General features: G+C 38.0%; 1 protein-coding gene across 3 annotated transcripts in view; it reads right to left on the reverse strand.

Annotated features, from left to right (window-relative positions):
• MAN1A1 (mannosidase alpha class 1A member 1) overlaps nucleotides 1–19,108 on the reverse strand; it is a 175,013-nt gene that overhangs the window by 111,453 nt on the left and 44,452 nt on the right. For all 3 annotated transcript variants that reach the window (XM_079939505.1, XM_079939506.1, XM_079939504.1), the window contains 3 exons: nucleotides 15,928–16,024; nucleotides 13,246–13,361; nucleotides 2,252–2,332 (listed from right to left, as the gene is read on the reverse strand). In XM_079939505.1, coding sequence (XP_079795631.1) covers nucleotides 2,252–2,332; nucleotides 13,246–13,361; nucleotides 15,928–16,024 — 294 coding nt within the window. The remainder of the gene's footprint in view (nucleotides 1–2,251; nucleotides 2,333–13,245; nucleotides 13,362–15,927; nucleotides 16,025–19,108) is intronic.

Genomic DNA, 19,108 nt, shown 5'->3' on the forward strand with positions numbered 1-19,108 from the left:
TAACGTTTAGGGAATAGTTAGCAAAAACTATGCTGAATCTTTAAGAACTAAAATTAAAAATGTATTCTATAGAAACAAAGAAAAGTATTGATATATAAGAAAGGAAATACCTAAGGTAACTTTTATCATAAAATTAAAATACAGAAAATATAGATATAATTAACACAATGAATGTTTTGCACAGGGATAAGGACAAAGCATATATACTAAAAGAATAATTATTTTCAATGGAGGTGTTTTTTGTGGTCCTTTTCTTACTAAAGTTAGCTAAGTAGAGAATTTAAAAATATCCTTACAGGGCTTTCCTGGTGGCGCAGCGGTTGAGAGTCCGCCTGCTGATGCAGGGGACGTGGGTTTGTGTCCTGGTCCAGGAGGATCCCACATGCCGCGGAGCGGCTGGGCCCGTGAGCCATGGCCACTGGGCCTGTGCGTCTGGAGCCTGTGCTCCGCAATGGGAGAGACCACAACAGTGAGAGGCCCGCGTACCGCAAAAAAAAAAAAAAAAAAAAAATCCTTACAATGTCTTAGGCAGATGATTTCATCTGTAGGCAAGCTGTATCTGTATAATATTTATATCAGTATATAAACATATATGTCTCCAGTAAGCATACACACATATAGAAACAAACACAGGTATATAAACTTAAGATACTGTTATGAGTAAAAAAGTATCCTAATCTACATGATGCATATTTAGAAGAAATACATAATTGTTTCTCTTTGCATGCTCCATTACCCTATCTGAGCCCAGATACAATGAAGTCCTTTTTCCTCCAAATTGTCTCACCCCACAGAAATGATGAAGGAAGTTAAAACCAAGGTCATCCTAAGTATGTCACGCCAAAAACAATGAGAATACACAGGCACTGGATACTCAAAGACATATATTCTAAAAGCAGAAACTTCTTTAGTAAAAAAACAGTAATTAATTTTAATTATGAGTTTTTAAAAATATGGATTCCCAGGCTTAGCGTTTAGAACATCCTACACCAAAATGAACAAATGAAGTTATGTGCAACTGGAAAAAGGGAAGAAGAGGGATAATGAAGAACAGGGTTTATCACAAACAGGACAGATACAGGGGAATATAGAAGCCATCTATACACTTTGAAAATCTCTATGGTAGAATAAAATCTAAAAAGAAGGAGAATGTTAAGATTGTACTGGCTGTTTTGTTATGACTAGGAAAGCATCTGAGAGACGAGAAACAAAGTAAAGTAGTCTTTCTCATTAAGCATATACTGCTGTGCTTAAATTTGTTTGAAGGAGCATAGAAATACAAGAACTAGTACACTAGGTAAGATCCCCTCTTCCCCCCAGCCAGATTGCTCAGGCTAACACAAATCTGATTGATATGCAATTGAAATATGTGACTCTTTTTCCTGATGTCAGCTTTTAACACTGTTGAAATTAAAGGTGAGGTCCATTCTAATGACTCTTAGGTTGTTATTCATAAAGCTGTCCAAAACCTTTCAGGATAATAGCACCTGTGCTCTTCATGAGCATGATACAAAAATCCTTTCTTAATCTATTGATAAAAGGCAGCTAAATTAAAAATTCCTTCTTTGTTCTGAGCAGCGATAATTAAGCTCCAACCTAGGAGGAGCTGCAAAGCACTTTATGTGGGGTTACTGGCCTACAGGACTTCTAACTGGGAAGCTGAGTATCTCACTCACCCCCTCAATTTCTTAAATACTCTAATTTTTATATCTCACTTGCCAAGCTTTATTTCCAAAAAGTTTTTATTAAGTTAATATTATACTAACATTAAAATAATTTTTTTTTTTTTTTTTTTTTTTTTTTTGCGGTATGCGGGCCTCTCACTGTTGTGGCTTTTCCCGTTGCGGAGAACAGGCTCTGGACGCCAGGCTCAGCCGCCATGGCTCACGGGCCCAGCCGCTCCGCGGCATGTGGGATCTTTTTTAAAGAAAGAAATCCACAAACCTGCCACTATACTAAACTCTTTACTTTGTCCATAGGCATATATAATTTGTAGTTTTCATCACACCATACATAACATAATGGAGCCAGCCTTTTTTAAAGGCACTGCCTAACATTTCCTGACAACATGCTCTGTCAGACTTTCCCAGTGTGCTCATTTAATTAGTACTTATTATAAGAAATTCAGTATATGCTAGAGGCCCATCAAAACGTGAAAATTTAATGGATACCATAAAAAGCATACTTTGCTTGGAGAATATCATTTTAAGACACTTCATAATTCCCATTTATATGCCACTTTTCATCTTACCTCTTCTCCAGACAGGTAGTAAGCTGAGATTAGTCCACCGACAAAGCGTATATTTACTTCAAAAACAGAAACTTCAGCATTCTGTGGAAACAAAATAAAGGAGGTTCATATATAAGTGGTAGTACACAATTGAGAAAAATATCACCGTGATAAAGTGCACGAAATATTTAAATTTTGTTTAACCCTATATGCTTGCCCAGAGAAATTTATACACAAGAGGGAAAAGCCCTCCCTTCTAACAGTGTCAAAACACATGTAAATAGATCAAAAAATTTTGACTCTTAAAATAACAATTATAAAAATATTTATAAAATGAAGTTATTTCCTCCCTCTATTCAACACTAGATACAATACTCAATATTCTTTGTGCAGATGCGACAGGCCCAGGACATTCTATTTTTCTATTCTGTGTTCTTTTATTTCATTCATTTGCCTGTTTTTCTTCCCGAAAGACCATTCAGACTCTTCATACTTTTGCTGGTAGTTCAACATTATTCTAGAATTCTTCCCACACCATTTTAAAGTAGCACAGCTAGAATGTAAATAGGATTTGAAGCTGGAGTGACTTGGGTTCTAGTGCTGGTTCCCAAATGTTCTGTCTGTGGTCTGGGATGATCACATTTCTCTGAGAAGAAATTTTATCTTTGCATAAAGGAGATTATAATAATATATGTTGTGCCTTGTTAAAACAGCTCTTATATACATCAATAATAGCTTGCTTTTATTATTATTTACAAAGCTCTATATCCTGTGCTAATCTCTACATGGACTATGTCATTTAGTCCTATATCAACCGTGTGAAATAATTACTATTCTTACATCCATTTTACAAATGGAGAAACTGAGATTTATAGTGGTTACTATGACTTTCTTAAGGTCAGACAACTAATAAGTCGTTGAGGGCTTCCCCGGTGGCGCAGTGGTTGAGAGTCCACCTGCCAATGCAGGGGACACGGGTTCGTGCCCCTGTCCGGGAAGATCCCACATGCCGCGGAGCGTCTGGGCCCGTGAGCCATGGCCGCTGAGCCTGCGCGTCCGGAGCCTGTGCTCCGCAACGGGAGAGGCTGCAGCAGTGAGAGGCCCGCGTACGGCAAAAACAATAAATAAATAAATAAGTGGTTGAATCAGGATTTAAACTTGACTACTCTGATTCCTGGTTTAGAGCTGTTATCCTGACTCCTATATCACCTCACATGATAACGCATCAAGTATCTTTATTAATGGTCATATAATTGTGGCATATAGTTAGTAATTATTGCCAATACTTTTATTATTTTACAATATTTGACTACTACATGGATCTGTCCTACATTCTATTACTAGATAATTTAGCACAGCTAACCTACAATAGATGGTAGGTACACTTTGTTACCGAACCAAACTTGGGTCCACTTGCCCACACACACTAAAGCCAATCTACTGACACCATGTTGTGTGTGGTAAAGGAGAGTACAACGTTTACTGTGGGGCACTAAGCAACAAGAATGAGCAGCAGGTGCTCAAAAGACCGGAACTCTCGATGGCTTTCAGGGGAGGGGTTTTAAAGGCAGTGTGAGGGAGGGGTGCAGGGTGTGTGATCAGTTCGTGCACCACTCTCGGACTGGTTGGCATCAAGGTGAAATTTCAAGCATCATCAACTTTCTGGTTTCAAATGGTCTAGGGTCTATGTGCTTGTGGTCAGCAGTTTTCATCTGGTGTGGGCCTGCTTCCTGTAAAAAGAACATAGGAATGTGTGCCAGGCCTTTATGTATATCTTTCAGGGGACTGGGAACTCGGTGATTCTGCGATGTGGCGGATTTATAGTCTAACTTGCTACCAGTTTCCTGGCCCAACAGCTATTCTTTGTTTCTACATCTTCATATTTCCTGATCATTAACTCTTCAGCCAGCCTTTTGAGACTCAGGGGAGGTCTAGAAGACTAAAGAAAAAGGCTTTTGCTTCAGAGGATAGGGACAAAGGGGCTTGTGTATGGTTTTAGCTTCAAGCTTTTGTTAGCTTCTTTTCATGTTTGTTAGGCCTACCCAGTAACTGTTCACTTTTGCCTGGTGTCAAACAATTCGCTGAAATCACAGGGGCTAACAGCAAACTAATATATGGAGTCACATATCCAGCAGATCAGCTTAGTCACAATCATCTGAGATATTATTTCCTTTAACTAACAGTTATTAAGCAACTACTATGTGTCAGGCACTGTCCTAGGTTCTAGGGACATGGCAATGAAGACTCATAAGGTCCTCACATTCATGGAGTCTACATTTTAGTGGGCGAAAACAATTCCAGAAGAAAAAAAAGAGGTATATTTTCTTTAATTTCCACATGCTTTCTCTAAAAAGGTATAAGGATCTAACAAATTAAAGCTAAGTAATTGCTTAAGTTAAAAAAATTTTTCAAAAAATTTCTTGCAAAAGGAAGTCATGAATATTACTTGGGAGAGACACATACTAGGCCAGACTTAGGCAAAAGCATCATAATATAAGACTCTGGTGAGTTCGTTCAATTGTATTTCATAATTTGTAATATGCACCTAATACAATTTGATTAAAGTACTTTACATGGGAAAAATTTATCTGTGATGTGTATTACTCTGAATGAGTATTACATAAATATTGGTAAAAGCTTTAATATTCCACAAAATTACTGATAAGGAAAGAGAAAGCGAATCGTTAATTTGTTTTGGCTCACACAGCTATACTTCTTATGTCTAAAGGTAACAATGTCTAATAATAAAATCTAATAAATAAACCCCTCAAATCCTATCATTCTCAATTTGTACTTGTGTTTTTCAGTTTTTAAACCTAAGAATAGTCCTCCACGTTTCTGCCTACTAAGTCTGTTAAGATGATTTTATATTCTTATACTAGCTTTGGCTTCATTTGATACACATTCATTCTCTTTTCCTCCTATGAAAATTTTGGATAATCAGGACTTTTATATAAACATCTGATGAAAATTACTGCATGGTAGAAGACTGAGCCATGTCAAACACCATCATAAATACATCTTCAGCAAGACATCAGTCACCTACTGGGTACAACCAGTTATTGATCCAGCAATGTATTCTAGAACCTAAATTCTATTTATCTTCCGCTGTCTGTAAGATACTGAGAGACGGTTTTGCAAAGTGCCACGCTCAAGGTCAGTGCTCTGTCTTTTGAATTTCTCGGATCTAACGGTTTGGTGAGCCTATCCAAGAAGCAAATCTGGCTTGTTAGTGAATCCATACAGGTTCCCAGTTACTTGCGTTCTTGTCTTTCAAGATCTCGCTCAGGAAGTCACATCACCATTAGTTGTATTCAACAGTCATCATATCTACCTTCTTTTGAAAACCAAAATTACATTTGAATTCCCAGCATATAATATTTTCTACTTTTTTTTTTCCAAAGTTAAATCTAAATTATTTAGAAACCTTAATTTGAGAGCTCTTAACATTTTGGGTTATATTATGTTTTAGGTCAGCAGACTGAAATTTATACACTTCAGGTCACTCTTTACAGATCCTTTGATGAAAAACACTAAGAAGATAAAAACATAAATTGGCTGGCTCGACTGCGGGCAGCAGACTATCAAAACACTACCTTAGAGTCAGAAAGACCTGGGACTGAAGGTTGGTTCAGGAGCCCACTGAGTGCAAGATCTCAGGCAAGTCACATATTCTCTCTGAGCCTTGGTTTTCTCATTTGTAAAAAGGGACAGCGCATTTCGTACAAGGCGCTACAAGTCCATGAATGTAAAGCACCATGCACAATGCCTGCCACAGGTAAAGTACTCAATGAAATAAGTGCCATTACCGCTGCACAAAAGCTCAGCTTAAGTAAACCAATAAGGCCTAGCTTCCTCAAGGGTTCTTGGAAAATCAGAAACTCCAGAATCATCATCTTCTAAATACTAGAATGCAAACTGATATACCTTCTCTGACTCTCATGGGAGTCATGTTTCAAATCCTCTTTTGAAATACAGTATCCTGACCAAGCTTCTTTTTGGGCTTGATACAATTTATACGATATCTGGGTTTTCAAAAGTGAACTTCTACAATCTGAGGGTTTGAGGCCAATCTTATAAACTTCTGACTCTGATTTCCATTAAAATAAACTTATTAAATCTAAATGAAGATATGCATCCTATTAATATTCATGCAGCATTTTTTAAGATGTTCTAAAACTTTTCCAGTGACTTACCCTAATGACAGGAGCGGGGTTAGGGCAGGCAGAGAACAGTATGTAAAGGAGGGAAGCCCCAAACAGACTGCAACACTAAAATCTTTTGGATTTATCTTAACAATGTAGATTTTGTAGTCTCCTTCAATCTGTGTTTGTTTTAAATGAGATTAAATCCCTTAAATCTTTAAGTAAGGTCACATTCCAGGAATATGCCCCACGTAGTCCATGGCTTCTAGTACATAGCTGTATGTGAGCACCAGTTTGAGAAGCAGATCCAGTCTTTGTTTAAACTGCACGTACCTGCTAGTTAATTTCACAATTGATGAGCAAGTGGAAGGTGAATATTTTTGGCTTAAGGCCTACCCACAAAACCATGTGGACTGGAGAAACCGCTCTTTCACTTTGAGTTTCCTCTATCAACAGCCTTTGAATCAAAGAACACACTTAACCAGAATCATACATAAATTTAATAAAATATATGGTATAATTAAGTTTACATCTAAAATCAAGAGGTGAAATCATGGAAAAACTAGGCTTCACTACTTATCTCTCATATTGCTTTATATGTCTTAGACTGATAATTTCCACCTTAAGTTTATCCCTTTCTTTAGTATTGCTGTCCTCTGGCTTACTATACGTATATGTAAAATTATGAGATAAAGTGATAAAACTTGCTAAAATGGAAAAAAGTTTAATTCAATAAACCATTTTGAATGGCTCCCTCCCCCCACCCTTCACGTTATCCTCCATCTCTCTACTGGGAAAGGTGTCCTTCAAATAAACAGATCAGGAGCTCACAGGCATGAAGAATCTAACCATATCCAGACAAGAGGGAAAGTGAACACTTCAAAATCCCTGTTTCAACCTGAGTGCCTAAAAGATCAACCTCTTACAAGATAGTATTTTAAATAACTCAGAGAAATTAGGTTGTATTTTTTATAAGCAACTTATTTACCAAAATTATCTATAAAATGATAGATTTTAGTAGATTTTAGTAAGTGAAATAATGGGCTTGACCATTTTAATAACAAATTTAGGTTGGAGAACAGATTCAGCCACAGTTTTTGACTGCAGAACTACAGAGGCGCAGACTTTCCTTGAAGAATAGATATATTGTTTCTTTGCACCTTCAGGCCTTATGATAATTATTCAGAATCAAACCTGCATCAAGTTTAAGGAATTCTTCTTAATTCTTTTTTTTTTTTTTTTTTTTTTTTTGCTGTACGCGGGCCTCTCACTGTTGTGGCTTCTCCCGTTGCGGAGCACAGGCTCCGGAGGCACAGGCCCAGCGGCCATGGCTTACGGGCCCAGCCGCTCCGCGGCATGTGGGGTCATCCCGGACCGGGGCACGAACCCGTGTCCCCTGCATCAGCAGGCAGACTCTCAACCACTGCACCACCAGGGAAGCCCTCTCCTTAATTCTTAACTTATGATTCCATACAGCAGGGCAGGTCTGATTGATTGCATTAAATTGAAAAAGACTTCTTGGAAAAGAACTTTCATTTTCAGAAATATCTTAATCCTCTTCTCAGTGTTTGGCCCCAATTATTAGAGCTGTTTTTTTTAAAGAGTATTTCTCTGAGCCCTAAGATCAGAGAATACTTCTTTGCTAGCTATTCCTCCAAACATCCTGTCAGCTTTCTACTCAATGAACTATAAGCGAGGAACAAGCAAGCATTAATAACAACTGTCCCACTACAAACCAATGCAATAACAGTTTAATAACAATTGCTCCGCTACTAACATATGGTAACTATGCTTTACCTTACTGAGAACCAGTGGAAACATGAGATTTTACAAACTCATTGCTTAAAGAGAGGTTATTGTCTATAAGCCTTGCCTATGTTTAGGCTTAGCATACACATTCATTTATAAATGGTACTTTAAAGTATGTGTTGTATTAACATTCTGAGGATTACAACTCCTTTTAACAGATTAAATAGCAACATTAAACTTTATAGCTTAGTATAACATATGTCTGAGCAGCTTTTAACTTCATATTTAAGTAACATGATAAATCTCTTTAGATGAACAAAGTGCAAATTCTTTGGGCCACAAAGATAGGCAAAATCAACATCTTCTCTCTGTCAGTAGATTGGTTTTACCACGAAGGTCCAGAAGGACCCTCAAGTAGCAGTCCAATCTATATATCACTAATTATGGTCAGAGGGAACAGATCAGTATCCTTATAGCCAAAACCCAAATCATCACCCTTGGCAGACACTGATTAGCATTCGGATAGAAAATATTAAATAACTCCATCCGACAGGATAATTAACTCAGTTATCTGCACCATTAGGATGTAATGCTGCTCTAAAACAGAGCTTTTACAAGAGCAATACTAAGGCAAATGTCACTTCTTTCATGCTCCATGGCATGGAGCTCTGGACCTAAGTCAAGAACTCATTCAGGCATTCAAGAAGATCCAAAGTTGCTTTTTGAGGTCCATTTACAACCTTCAGATAGAGAACCCTACAGCTTATTTTCCTGAAGAATAGGATGGCATTCTGGTTGGATAAGAGACCAATCTGGACCTTTAAAGTAAAAAATAAAGTCACTGTTGCCACCAATACCTCTGTTATTTTTCAGGAAAAAAAACGGTGTAATTGTTGACATAATCCCTTGAATCTGTGGGTAGAACGAGTGAATATAAGACAAATTCTCTAATGGGACACAATAAAACCAACTAGAAAATTGTAAGTTGAAGCACTTTAAGATGATTAGGAGATGGGACTTTCCCGGTTGCACAGTGGTTAAGAATCTGCCTGCCTGTCAAGGGGACACGGGTTCGATCCCTGGTCCAGGAAGATCCCACATGCCATGGAGCAACTAAGCCCATGTGCCACAGCTACTGAGCCTGTGCTCTAGAGCCTGAGAGTTACAACTACTGAGCCCGTGTGCCACAACTGCTGAAGCCCACGCACCTAGAGCCTGTGCTCCAAAACAAGAGAAGCCACTGCAATGAGAAGCATGTGCACTGCAACTAAGAGCCACAACTACTAAGCCCGCTTGCCGCAACTAGAGAAAGCCCGCGAGCAGCAACGAAGACCCAACGCGTTCAAAAAAAAAAAAAAAATGATTAGGAGAGTAAATCAAGATAGCTGTCTTGAATTTATGTTTGTTATTAATTTTGATATGGGAAGTATTATCATTTAGATATTATTGATAAACTTTTATATTTTCAAAGGAAAATACGGCAATACCCAAAGAAAGAACTGCAACAAATATGTTTCAAGACCTTTCAAATTAGGAATAGTAAAATAAACAGAAATTCGAGACCTGTGACTATGGCTTTTAAAAGTATATTTTTAAAGTATATTTTGAAGGGTATAACCCAAGACTATCAATAACAGTCTTTAAACGATATTTTTACATAAAAATCTTTTAACTCACTGAATAAAATCTTATAAAAATACAAAAATACAATTTTAAAGAAACAAAGCTCAGTATCTTAGCCATCACTCAACCTATAGCCTAATCCCTTTATCTTACAAGTAAGGAAGCCAAAGAATTTGCTCTTCTTCTCTTCTAAATACTCTGGGCTTCTCTGATGGTGCAGTGGTTAAGAATCCATCTGCCAATGCAGGGGACACAGGTTTGAGCCCTGGTCCGGGAAGATCCCACACGCCGCAGAGCAACTAAGCCCATGAGCCACAACTACTGAGCCTGTGCTCTAGAGCCCGCGAGCCACCACTACTGAACCCAAGTGCCACAACTACTGAAGCCCGTGCGCCTAGAGCCCGTGCTCTGCAACAAGAGAAGCCACCGCAATGAGAAGCCCGCGCACCGCAACGAAGAGTAGCCCCACTCGCCCCAACTAGAGAAAGCCCGCGTGCAGCAACAAAGACCCAATGCAGCCAAGAATAAAAAAATAAATTTATAAAAATAAATAAATAAATACTCTGATATCCTCTATTAGTTTTCCTCTGCTTCCTAATAGGTCCCCACGGTCCATGGAATACATTCATGTCATCTGCTCATGGTCTGAGGCCAGCCAACTGCCTTCTGTTACCTTGTCTATTACCTTGAGAGGCCTTTTTGCTTAGTCCTTTTAAATAAATGATTCCAGAGTTTCTCAGGCTACCACTGGGCATGAAAGCAAAGAACTGCTGCAGTATTTGGGGGAGGTTTGGGGCAGTAATGCTATATATGCCAGACAAGGGACCTGGACACTATTCGGGTCTCACGTCACTAAAGTCTACTTTCCCGTCTTCCATCATTAGACTCTGGAAGAATCTAGTTCTCATTCCCCTACCTTTCTGGAGGTGAGGGACGGCGGAGGAAACACATTTTCCGTTCTCTCCTCCATATATAAGCTGAAGACAAGCTCATTATTATTTACTGGTAGGTAGCTGAATTTACTCAAAAATAACAAGGCAGGAAAAAAGTATTATTAAGAAATAAACCCTCAGAAGGAAATCTAATTTTTTGTTCATTGCCTTAATTTTTCACACTCAGTTCTATTGGTAATATCCGAGCTACCAGACGTCATATTCAACCAAAGAGCTGTAGAACCTTACAAAATCCCTCACTCCTTGGGCCTGTTTTCTCATATTTAAAATAAAAAGACTGAACACATCAATCTCCAAGGTCCCTTTGTATTGGAATACTGTCTCCTTTATATTCTAAATTCAATTATAAGGCAGATTAAACATAGACTCATCTGCTTGTACTTTAAGTCAGTGATCTCCAAAATGGGGTACATATGGCAATTAATTAGAGGAGTAGGAACAAAATATTAAAACTTTTAATTTATATACATTTTTAATCCAAAGAGGTAGGAAAAAGACTCTGCTTTATGCTACCTTTACACTCTGAACCATGCTGGTATTCTCACTTGGTCTGTGGGAGAACAGGAGCTCCACAAAGCAGAGGGGTCAGCAGGGAAACACCCTTTCTTTGTCCATTCTCAACATACAGCATGTTACTTGTGATTGGTTACGGAGATTTACAGATATTATCAAATGCTTACCAGATAGACAAGAGGCTTACAAGAATTTTTGCAAAGTAATCTCAGATTAAAAATAATACCAATAGTGAAATAAGTGAGGCAGAGAAAGACAAATATCACGATACCATTTATATGTGGAATCTAAAAAAATGACACAAATGAACTTATTTATGAAACAGAAATAGACTCACAGACATAGAAAATGAACTTATGGTTACCAAAGGGGAAAGGGGGAGGGATAAACTGGGAATTTGGGATTAACAGATACATACTACTATATATAAAATAGATAAACAACAAGGACCTACTGCATAGCACAGGGAACTATATTTAGTATTTTGTAATAACCTATAATGGAAAAGAATCTGAAAAAGAATACACACACACACACACACACGTGTATATGTGCGTGTATGTATAACTGAACTTAAAAAAACACCAATAATGCAAACATAAGTGAATGACTCAAAAACACCAGGGTCAACTTTTCCTGTTCTTAAAACAAGCTCTCTGTCAACCTCATTACAAGGTAAAGCAATGACTGTGGAATTAGATTAGCTCTAACAAGATGTAGCCCTCCTTAATTATCAAGAAGTAGTATTAGAAGAGTCCACTGTCCTTAATTATGAACCTTTTCCTTGGTGTACAGTGGGTATTGAGGTTTGTTAAAAATGAAAGTACATATATGAAATTAAAAAAAAATATTTCATATATAAATTGACAAAAGGTTATACTGGGAATTCCCTGGCAATCCAGTGGTTAGGACTCTGAGCTTCCACTGCAGGGGGCATGGGTTCAATCCCTGGTCAGGGAACTAAGATCTCTCATGCACATGATGTGGCCAAAAGAAAAAAAAAAGTTTAAACTGATAAGGGTCTACAGTCAACAAAGGTTAAAGGCTTATTTATGGGAAAGTGGATGCAGCTGCTCCTGGATGCACGTGGAGTGTTGAGATGAGCTACTTCATGGTATTACTGACACGGCAGCCATTTTGTTTTGCCAAGTGTCTTGCAGGGGCTTTAAACGGACACTAGCCCCTCATGCAAGAGTGTGCCCTCGATTAACAGCCCCAGAGTCCCAAGCAAATGTCAGTTCCTGATATGACTCCCTCTGTGATCATGTCTCCCCCACCTCCCAGGGCCTTCTCCTTGTGCACCCCTTAGAAAAGACCACTGTGGAGCTTACCAATTGGTTTGAATTGACCAATTTGGCCTTAGCTTTGGAACCCCAAAGCACTTCGCCCACCCTAATAACGGCATGTGCCCCAGGTCCTGTCTTTCTGTCTGTCTGTAGTCTGCCTTGATCTCCCTGTGTGGCCCCTGCGGGTGAGTCATGTACCTTCTCAGGACCTGTTAAGTAATAAACTTCTCTATCTCAATTTCTTTTGTGGTCTTTCATTGAACTGCAGCTCACCATGACACCCTGGGCTCCATTTAACAAACGTTCATCTAACAAAGTCACAATAATGCGCCATGGTGCAGTGCAAAAGCATGAGCGCTGGAGTCACACAGACCTGTGTTAGGCTCACAGCCCCGACACACAACTAGCTGTGTGGTCTAGATAAGCCTCTGAGGCTCCGATTTCTAATCTGTAAAGGTGTGAAAATAATACCCATCTCACAGGGTTGTTGTGAGACTTGAACAAGAATACTTGGCACATGTAGGTCTTAATAAATATTAATTTCTTTTTCCTTACTCTTAGTTTGCCGAAAAACAAAGGCATGGATTTGTGTAGTAAGGGAGGGCAAGTTAAGAATATAGTATGATACTACTTAAAACTGCATTATTTGTTTCTGCTAGGGTACAGTACAATAATCTGCCCCCCAAGAGAATTTATTTATGTTAGCTGAGATTTAAGAACTGAATTGGCAGCTTTTTTTAACTTACCATATTAAAATTTAGATTTTCGTCAACCCATGCTTTTGCCTCTTCAAATTCGTCTTTCATTTTCATAATAAAAAGTGTATCTAGGGCATCTACTATTGTTGCTCCTTGGATATTACCTGAAAATATCAGAAAAATATTTACTCAGTAAAACACCTTTGACAGATCCATACATGCACATTGACCACACCTTGGAAAGGAAGTGGATAATACTGAATTTACTGGTAAACCAGAATACTGAACACAGTCTAAACATCTTTCAGTGAAAGAAAATTGAAAAGTTGCATCAAAACCAAACTAAAAACTATCACAGGCTATAGATTGGTACACTAATCTTTAAAGTCTCTTCTGAGTTGCAGAAAATGAATCTCTTAGAAATTTCATTTGGGATTGCATTCTCTAGCAAGAAAAAAAAAAAAGACCTGAAACCAAGGAGCAACACACTTATTAATTTTAATGTAATTACATCAAAGTGCACCTGTGCAAAACTCTTAAACTATAAATAGATCTAAAATTGTTTAGTGATAGCTCTAAGAAACCATTACTCAAAAATGGAATTCTACCCCCTCTTTTTGCAGCCCTGACTGATCCTAACCTCTCCTCCCATCCTCCTAGCCAGTCGTGACTCTCATGTATTTCCTCTGAACTCCCTCGGCAGGAAGACTTTACATTGCTCTTGCACTCACCACTTTCTGTTTTCCATTATAACTACTTTTATGCATCTCCTTTTAGTCTGTAAACTTCCTTAGAATAGAGAAGTCATGTCTTATTCACCTCCACATTCCATACTAAGAGACTCAGTATGTTTTTAAGGCTTAATAATAAATTAAAAAACTATCACTGTATTAACAGAGAGCCAAGTAATCTCTTCGATAAAGACTATGGCGGGCTTCCCTGGTGGTGCAGTGGTTGACAGTCCGCCTGCCGATGCAGGGGACACGAGTTCGTGCCCCAGTCCGGGAGGATCCCGCATGCCATGGAGCGGCTAGGCCCATGAGCCATGGCCGCTGAGCCTGCGCATCCGGAGCCTGCGCATGCGGAGCCTGCGCATGCGGAGTGTTCCACAACGGGAGAGGCCACAGCGGTGAGAGGCCCGCGTACCGCAAAAAAAAAAAAAAAAAAAGACTATGGCAAATTTACACAAAACTGACTTCTTAATACCGTGAACAACTTATAGAGATAAAAGCAAAAATAGAATTAAAATTTTTTAAAAGTTATAGTAAACAATAAAAAATTAGGACCTTTGAGTCTGCATGAAGTTTCTGAGTTTCTCTCTTCAATTCCTACCTCCCATCACCCATGTTAACTAGTCACCGTGTCCTCAAAAACACTACTCTAGTAACATCTGAAATCACTTGTACTGCCATGACTCCAGGTGTGGCTCTTTTCATCTCTAAAGTGTGTCACTGTGATCGACCAGCCAGCCTTTTCCCCACTCTTCCAGCTCTCCCTAACCATTCCTGCAATGCCTTTCTCCCTACCAGAGAGCCTATGGTTCTTCAGAACTTCCTATGAATATCTATTGAACCACCTGGTGCTTTGATAATTCACTATCTACACATACGTCTTCTGCACTAGGTCATGAACTTTGCAGAGACTTGTATTGTGTTTCTTAACACCAGTGCTGGAAAGAGAGCCAAACACATGGAAGGTCCTAAATAAATGGAAAAGCATAATGGGGTGATTAGGAGCAGACTCTGACCTTAGCCACATGTGGGTTCAAGTCCCAGCTCAGCCAGTTAGTAGGTGGCTAACACTGGGCAAGCTGTTCTCTCAGCTTCGTATTTCTCATCTATAAAATACATATAATAATGAGGTTAAATGAGAAGATGCACAAATGGCACGTGGCACATAGTGTCAGCTGATACTGTTGTTATATGATTTGATACTATTTAACACCTTTAGTTAAAGTATAGAAAGTCACCTTTTCTATGGTGAATTCAGAAGCATCAGACCAAGGTTCCCTCCTCTTCATCCTGTTACTTATAGACAAAATTGTGGGAACTGAAGAGGAATTGAGTTCAGTGAGAAGGGCACTGGGTAGCTCTGTGACCCAAGGAATCTACCTAACACTTCTGTTACCTAGCTTCTGCACCTCCACGATGGGAATGTTTTTAATACCTAGAGTACTCATCACAGAGGGATGCTGTGAGGACCAAAAGCAATAAAATGATGCCAAAGTGGATAAATGGAAGTTTAAATAACTGACGACTCCATCCTCACTTTCTCTTCCACTGCACAAAACAGGAGAAATTTAGAGCCAATGTTGAGAGTCACTGAGATACAGTGAAGGTCACCACGGCTGGCTGCCTCGGCCAGCTTATTGATAAAGACACAGCTTTTACCTGACAGGAAGCAGTTAATGCAGCCAACAAATGCTCCTCTGCTTGGTACCACATGGGAGCTGAAAATCATGATACTGTGCCCATATCCATTAAATAAGGATCTCTGGAAGTGTGCCCCAGGCATCAGTATTTTTTCAAGGGATGCAGGTGGTTCTAAAGTGCAGCCAGTGCTCTGTCTGAAGGACACACTATGCACATTCCCTGCAGACAACTCCATCAGGTATGCAAGTTTCCTAGCAACACAGTCTGGAGGATCACACAAACTTTTTCCATCACTCACAAGTTCAGTCGATTGGAGAGAAGTTACTGTCAGTAAGGAGCCAAAGCACACTCTACTCACCAAACAAACTGCTTGAATGGCCTCCTTTTGATACAGGCTTCAGTTCATTTTTTCCCCAGGCATAACGTTTATAATTATTCCAAGCATGTTTCATCATCTGAGAAAAGAAATGAAAACGGGATTATATTTTGAATTTGAGATGTTTTTGTTTCAAAATAGATCATATATTGAAGACCTAAAGGTTAAGACATTAAAACTCACTGCTTTGTTAAAAGGATGATAATTAAAAGGGTGACAAAGGGTATGAATAAGCTGGAACACACACATAACACACAAATACACATCATCCCTTTATGTTTACAAGTGGAGATTTTTTTAATCCATTTAATCCTATTTCATATACATATTTTCAAAAGTCAGTTCTCAGCAACAGAAACTTAGCTTATCATAAAAGGATGAACCATTCTTACATTTATCTATTTCATCCTCATGATGCATTAAATCTGCAGAGACTGCATACTTAAAATTCACATTTTTGCATAAGGTTCTCTGTACTTAGTATATAGACAAATATCCAAAAGTTATGACTTTAAACACTTTGATGTATCTTGACCAAGTCTATATGGAGAAATATTTTTAAATATCTATAGGAAATGAAAAAAAGAAACTCTACGGGTATACATAGATTTTGGAAAACTTCAGCTTAGTATAATTAATCTTTAATTGCATACATATCTGTGTGCACATATGTAACTGAAGACTAATTCTACATATTCCCAACCTAGACTCCTTGTATCAGGAATGTTTTTAAAGCCCCAAACTCTCTGCCATAAATCAGTTGTATACCGTTTTTAATTTTAACAAAATTAATTTATCTACATATAATGAAAACCAATCAATTTCTCCTGACTTATAGACCAATTTCTGACCTACTGTGCTAGATATTAACTCTAGCAGAAAGTGAATAATTTTCAAGGGGAGAAATTGTTCTCTAAGAACCTATCAAAGTTATACAAAAATTTGTATAACTATCGTGTAATAGTTGTACAAATTTTTTTCAATGACTCCAAGAATATACTGTAGATAATTATTTTTGCATACTTTTTATTAAAAGCGTTGAGGACTCCTCACCTGTCTAGAATTTATTCATGCCACTATTCCCAATCCATTAGCAACAGTAATTAAAATATGGACATAATCTGGAAATATTCTAATCTGGCTCCATATTTTAAAATATCTTAAAAAGCATCACATAAAGTATAAATACTATGTAAAGGCTGTTTATCACTAAAAATCTGCAGTGAGATCAATACAATTTTATTAATAAGAAAGTCTTCATATGTCCCTGAAAACAATAATGCACACCTTTCTTTAATCAATTTGTATATTTTCTTCCTATCTCACCAGTACTGCTACTAATAATAGCTACCAAAAAATCTGTACTATCTGCTGGGTACTCTGCTAAATGCTTTAAATTCAGTATAGTATTCAATTCTTGTTACAACGTTATGAAATGCGTTGTATTATCATTGTTTGGTAGATGAAGAAACTGAGACTTTTAGAAGTGAAAACACAAACAACTTTACTCAAAGTCATGACATTTCTCCACAGCTGTGGAGCCAGGGTTCATCCCTGTGTTGGTCTGACTCCAAAGCCAACGGCATTAACCATACACTGCATCAACTTCCTTTAATGAGTCGGCAACAGAACCTTCCTTTGATGAATCAGATTGCTGATCTTCTAACAATCAATAGAATGTGGATCTCGTAGTGTTTTTGAGATTTTCTCTTATAAATTAATTTTGTTGGACAGTATAAAAGGTTTGAAGGTAAAATAACCTGATTTATAATCCCTATCGTATCACCAATTAGTCTCATAATCATGGATGAGTCACAGTTTTGCGAGACTTTCTTTATCTGAAAACTTGGGATCATAATTCCTCACAGGGTGCATGTAAGGATTACATGAGCATGTAATGTGGCCTGTGTGATGGCTCCCGGCACACATGGCGAATAATCACACGCTTATTGAATTTTAAGCCTATATTGAGATCAATTAAATTCACATCACAGAAACAGAAACCAATGAGCCTCTGAAAAGACTAGGTACATGAACACTAGGTATAAAAACACCTTGAGATTACATCTCAATTTGACTTGGTTTTCCCATTAAATGTACTGTATTTGGTAAACTCTTCATTCCTATTCCAAGGATAAATTCAGAAGCTTTTGGAATACACCTGATGCAAGAACAGAAAAAAAAAATGTTATGATGATTTGTTTCAGCTCCAAGTCTGAATCGAAACCAGTGCCATGTACTATTAATAACTCAAAGACAGCAGAAAACTTTCCTATAGAAGACTGTTGTCCAAAATTATCATTTATACAATGTACCACTAGAACAGAACCTCTCTGAGTTACCACTGTAGTATATATTAACTTTCCTTATCTCGTTTTCCCCCAAAGAGAAAATCTGACACCAACTGCTTATCTGCCTACATTTCAAAAGTTGCTGTGACCCATTTCTCAAAATGGGCTCCTCATCCCATGGGATTTCTATGTGCAAAGTTAGAAAAGAAAAAGAAAACAATGTGGTCAAAGTGCCCTGTATGGAGCTCTAAGAGTGGTTTCTCCAAGAATCTGTGAAATGAGGAACAGCCATATTGGTCATGGATTCCAGTGGTTGGTCACCTCTGGAAATGATTTACCACTTTAAAGCCAAATAAGACTTCATGTGTGTGTTTGTGTCTGTGTGTGTGTAGAACAACAATGAGATTAAATTCACAGGTCATATATACAATCAACTTTGTAACTCAGATTTATGACATACAAATATTTGAAAGCATCAAAATGCTACTAGCCTCTAATTTTACAGTATTAAGCCACTAGCCAGCTAAGGGACCATGAGAATGAAAGCATTTACTCTTTCCAGACTCAGTATGCTCAGGAGCTGACAGGACAAGAAGGTCACTTTTAAAATTCAACCACAAAGATGTCCATAGATAGGATTAATCCTTCAACTTCATAGGCTCCTTCATTTTGTTTCGTAGTCTTTCATCACTTTAATCAGGGTTAGGCAGCCTGACATCTGAGGTAGAAAGATTAAAACAGGCCTAATTCCATGTTGATTAGGATTTCAAACTCCATACTGAAACCCTAATAAAAAAAAGATAAACTGAAAACAAACCAAAGATTTTTGTTTGAATTTTATTTTTTCCTGAATATTCATATTTGCATTGGTC

Source organism: Stenella coeruleoalba (assembly GCF_951394435.1).
Source record: "Stenella coeruleoalba genome assembly, chromosome: 12".
NCBI classification, from domain to species: Eukaryota; Metazoa; Chordata; class Mammalia; order Artiodactyla; family Delphinidae; genus Stenella; species Stenella coeruleoalba.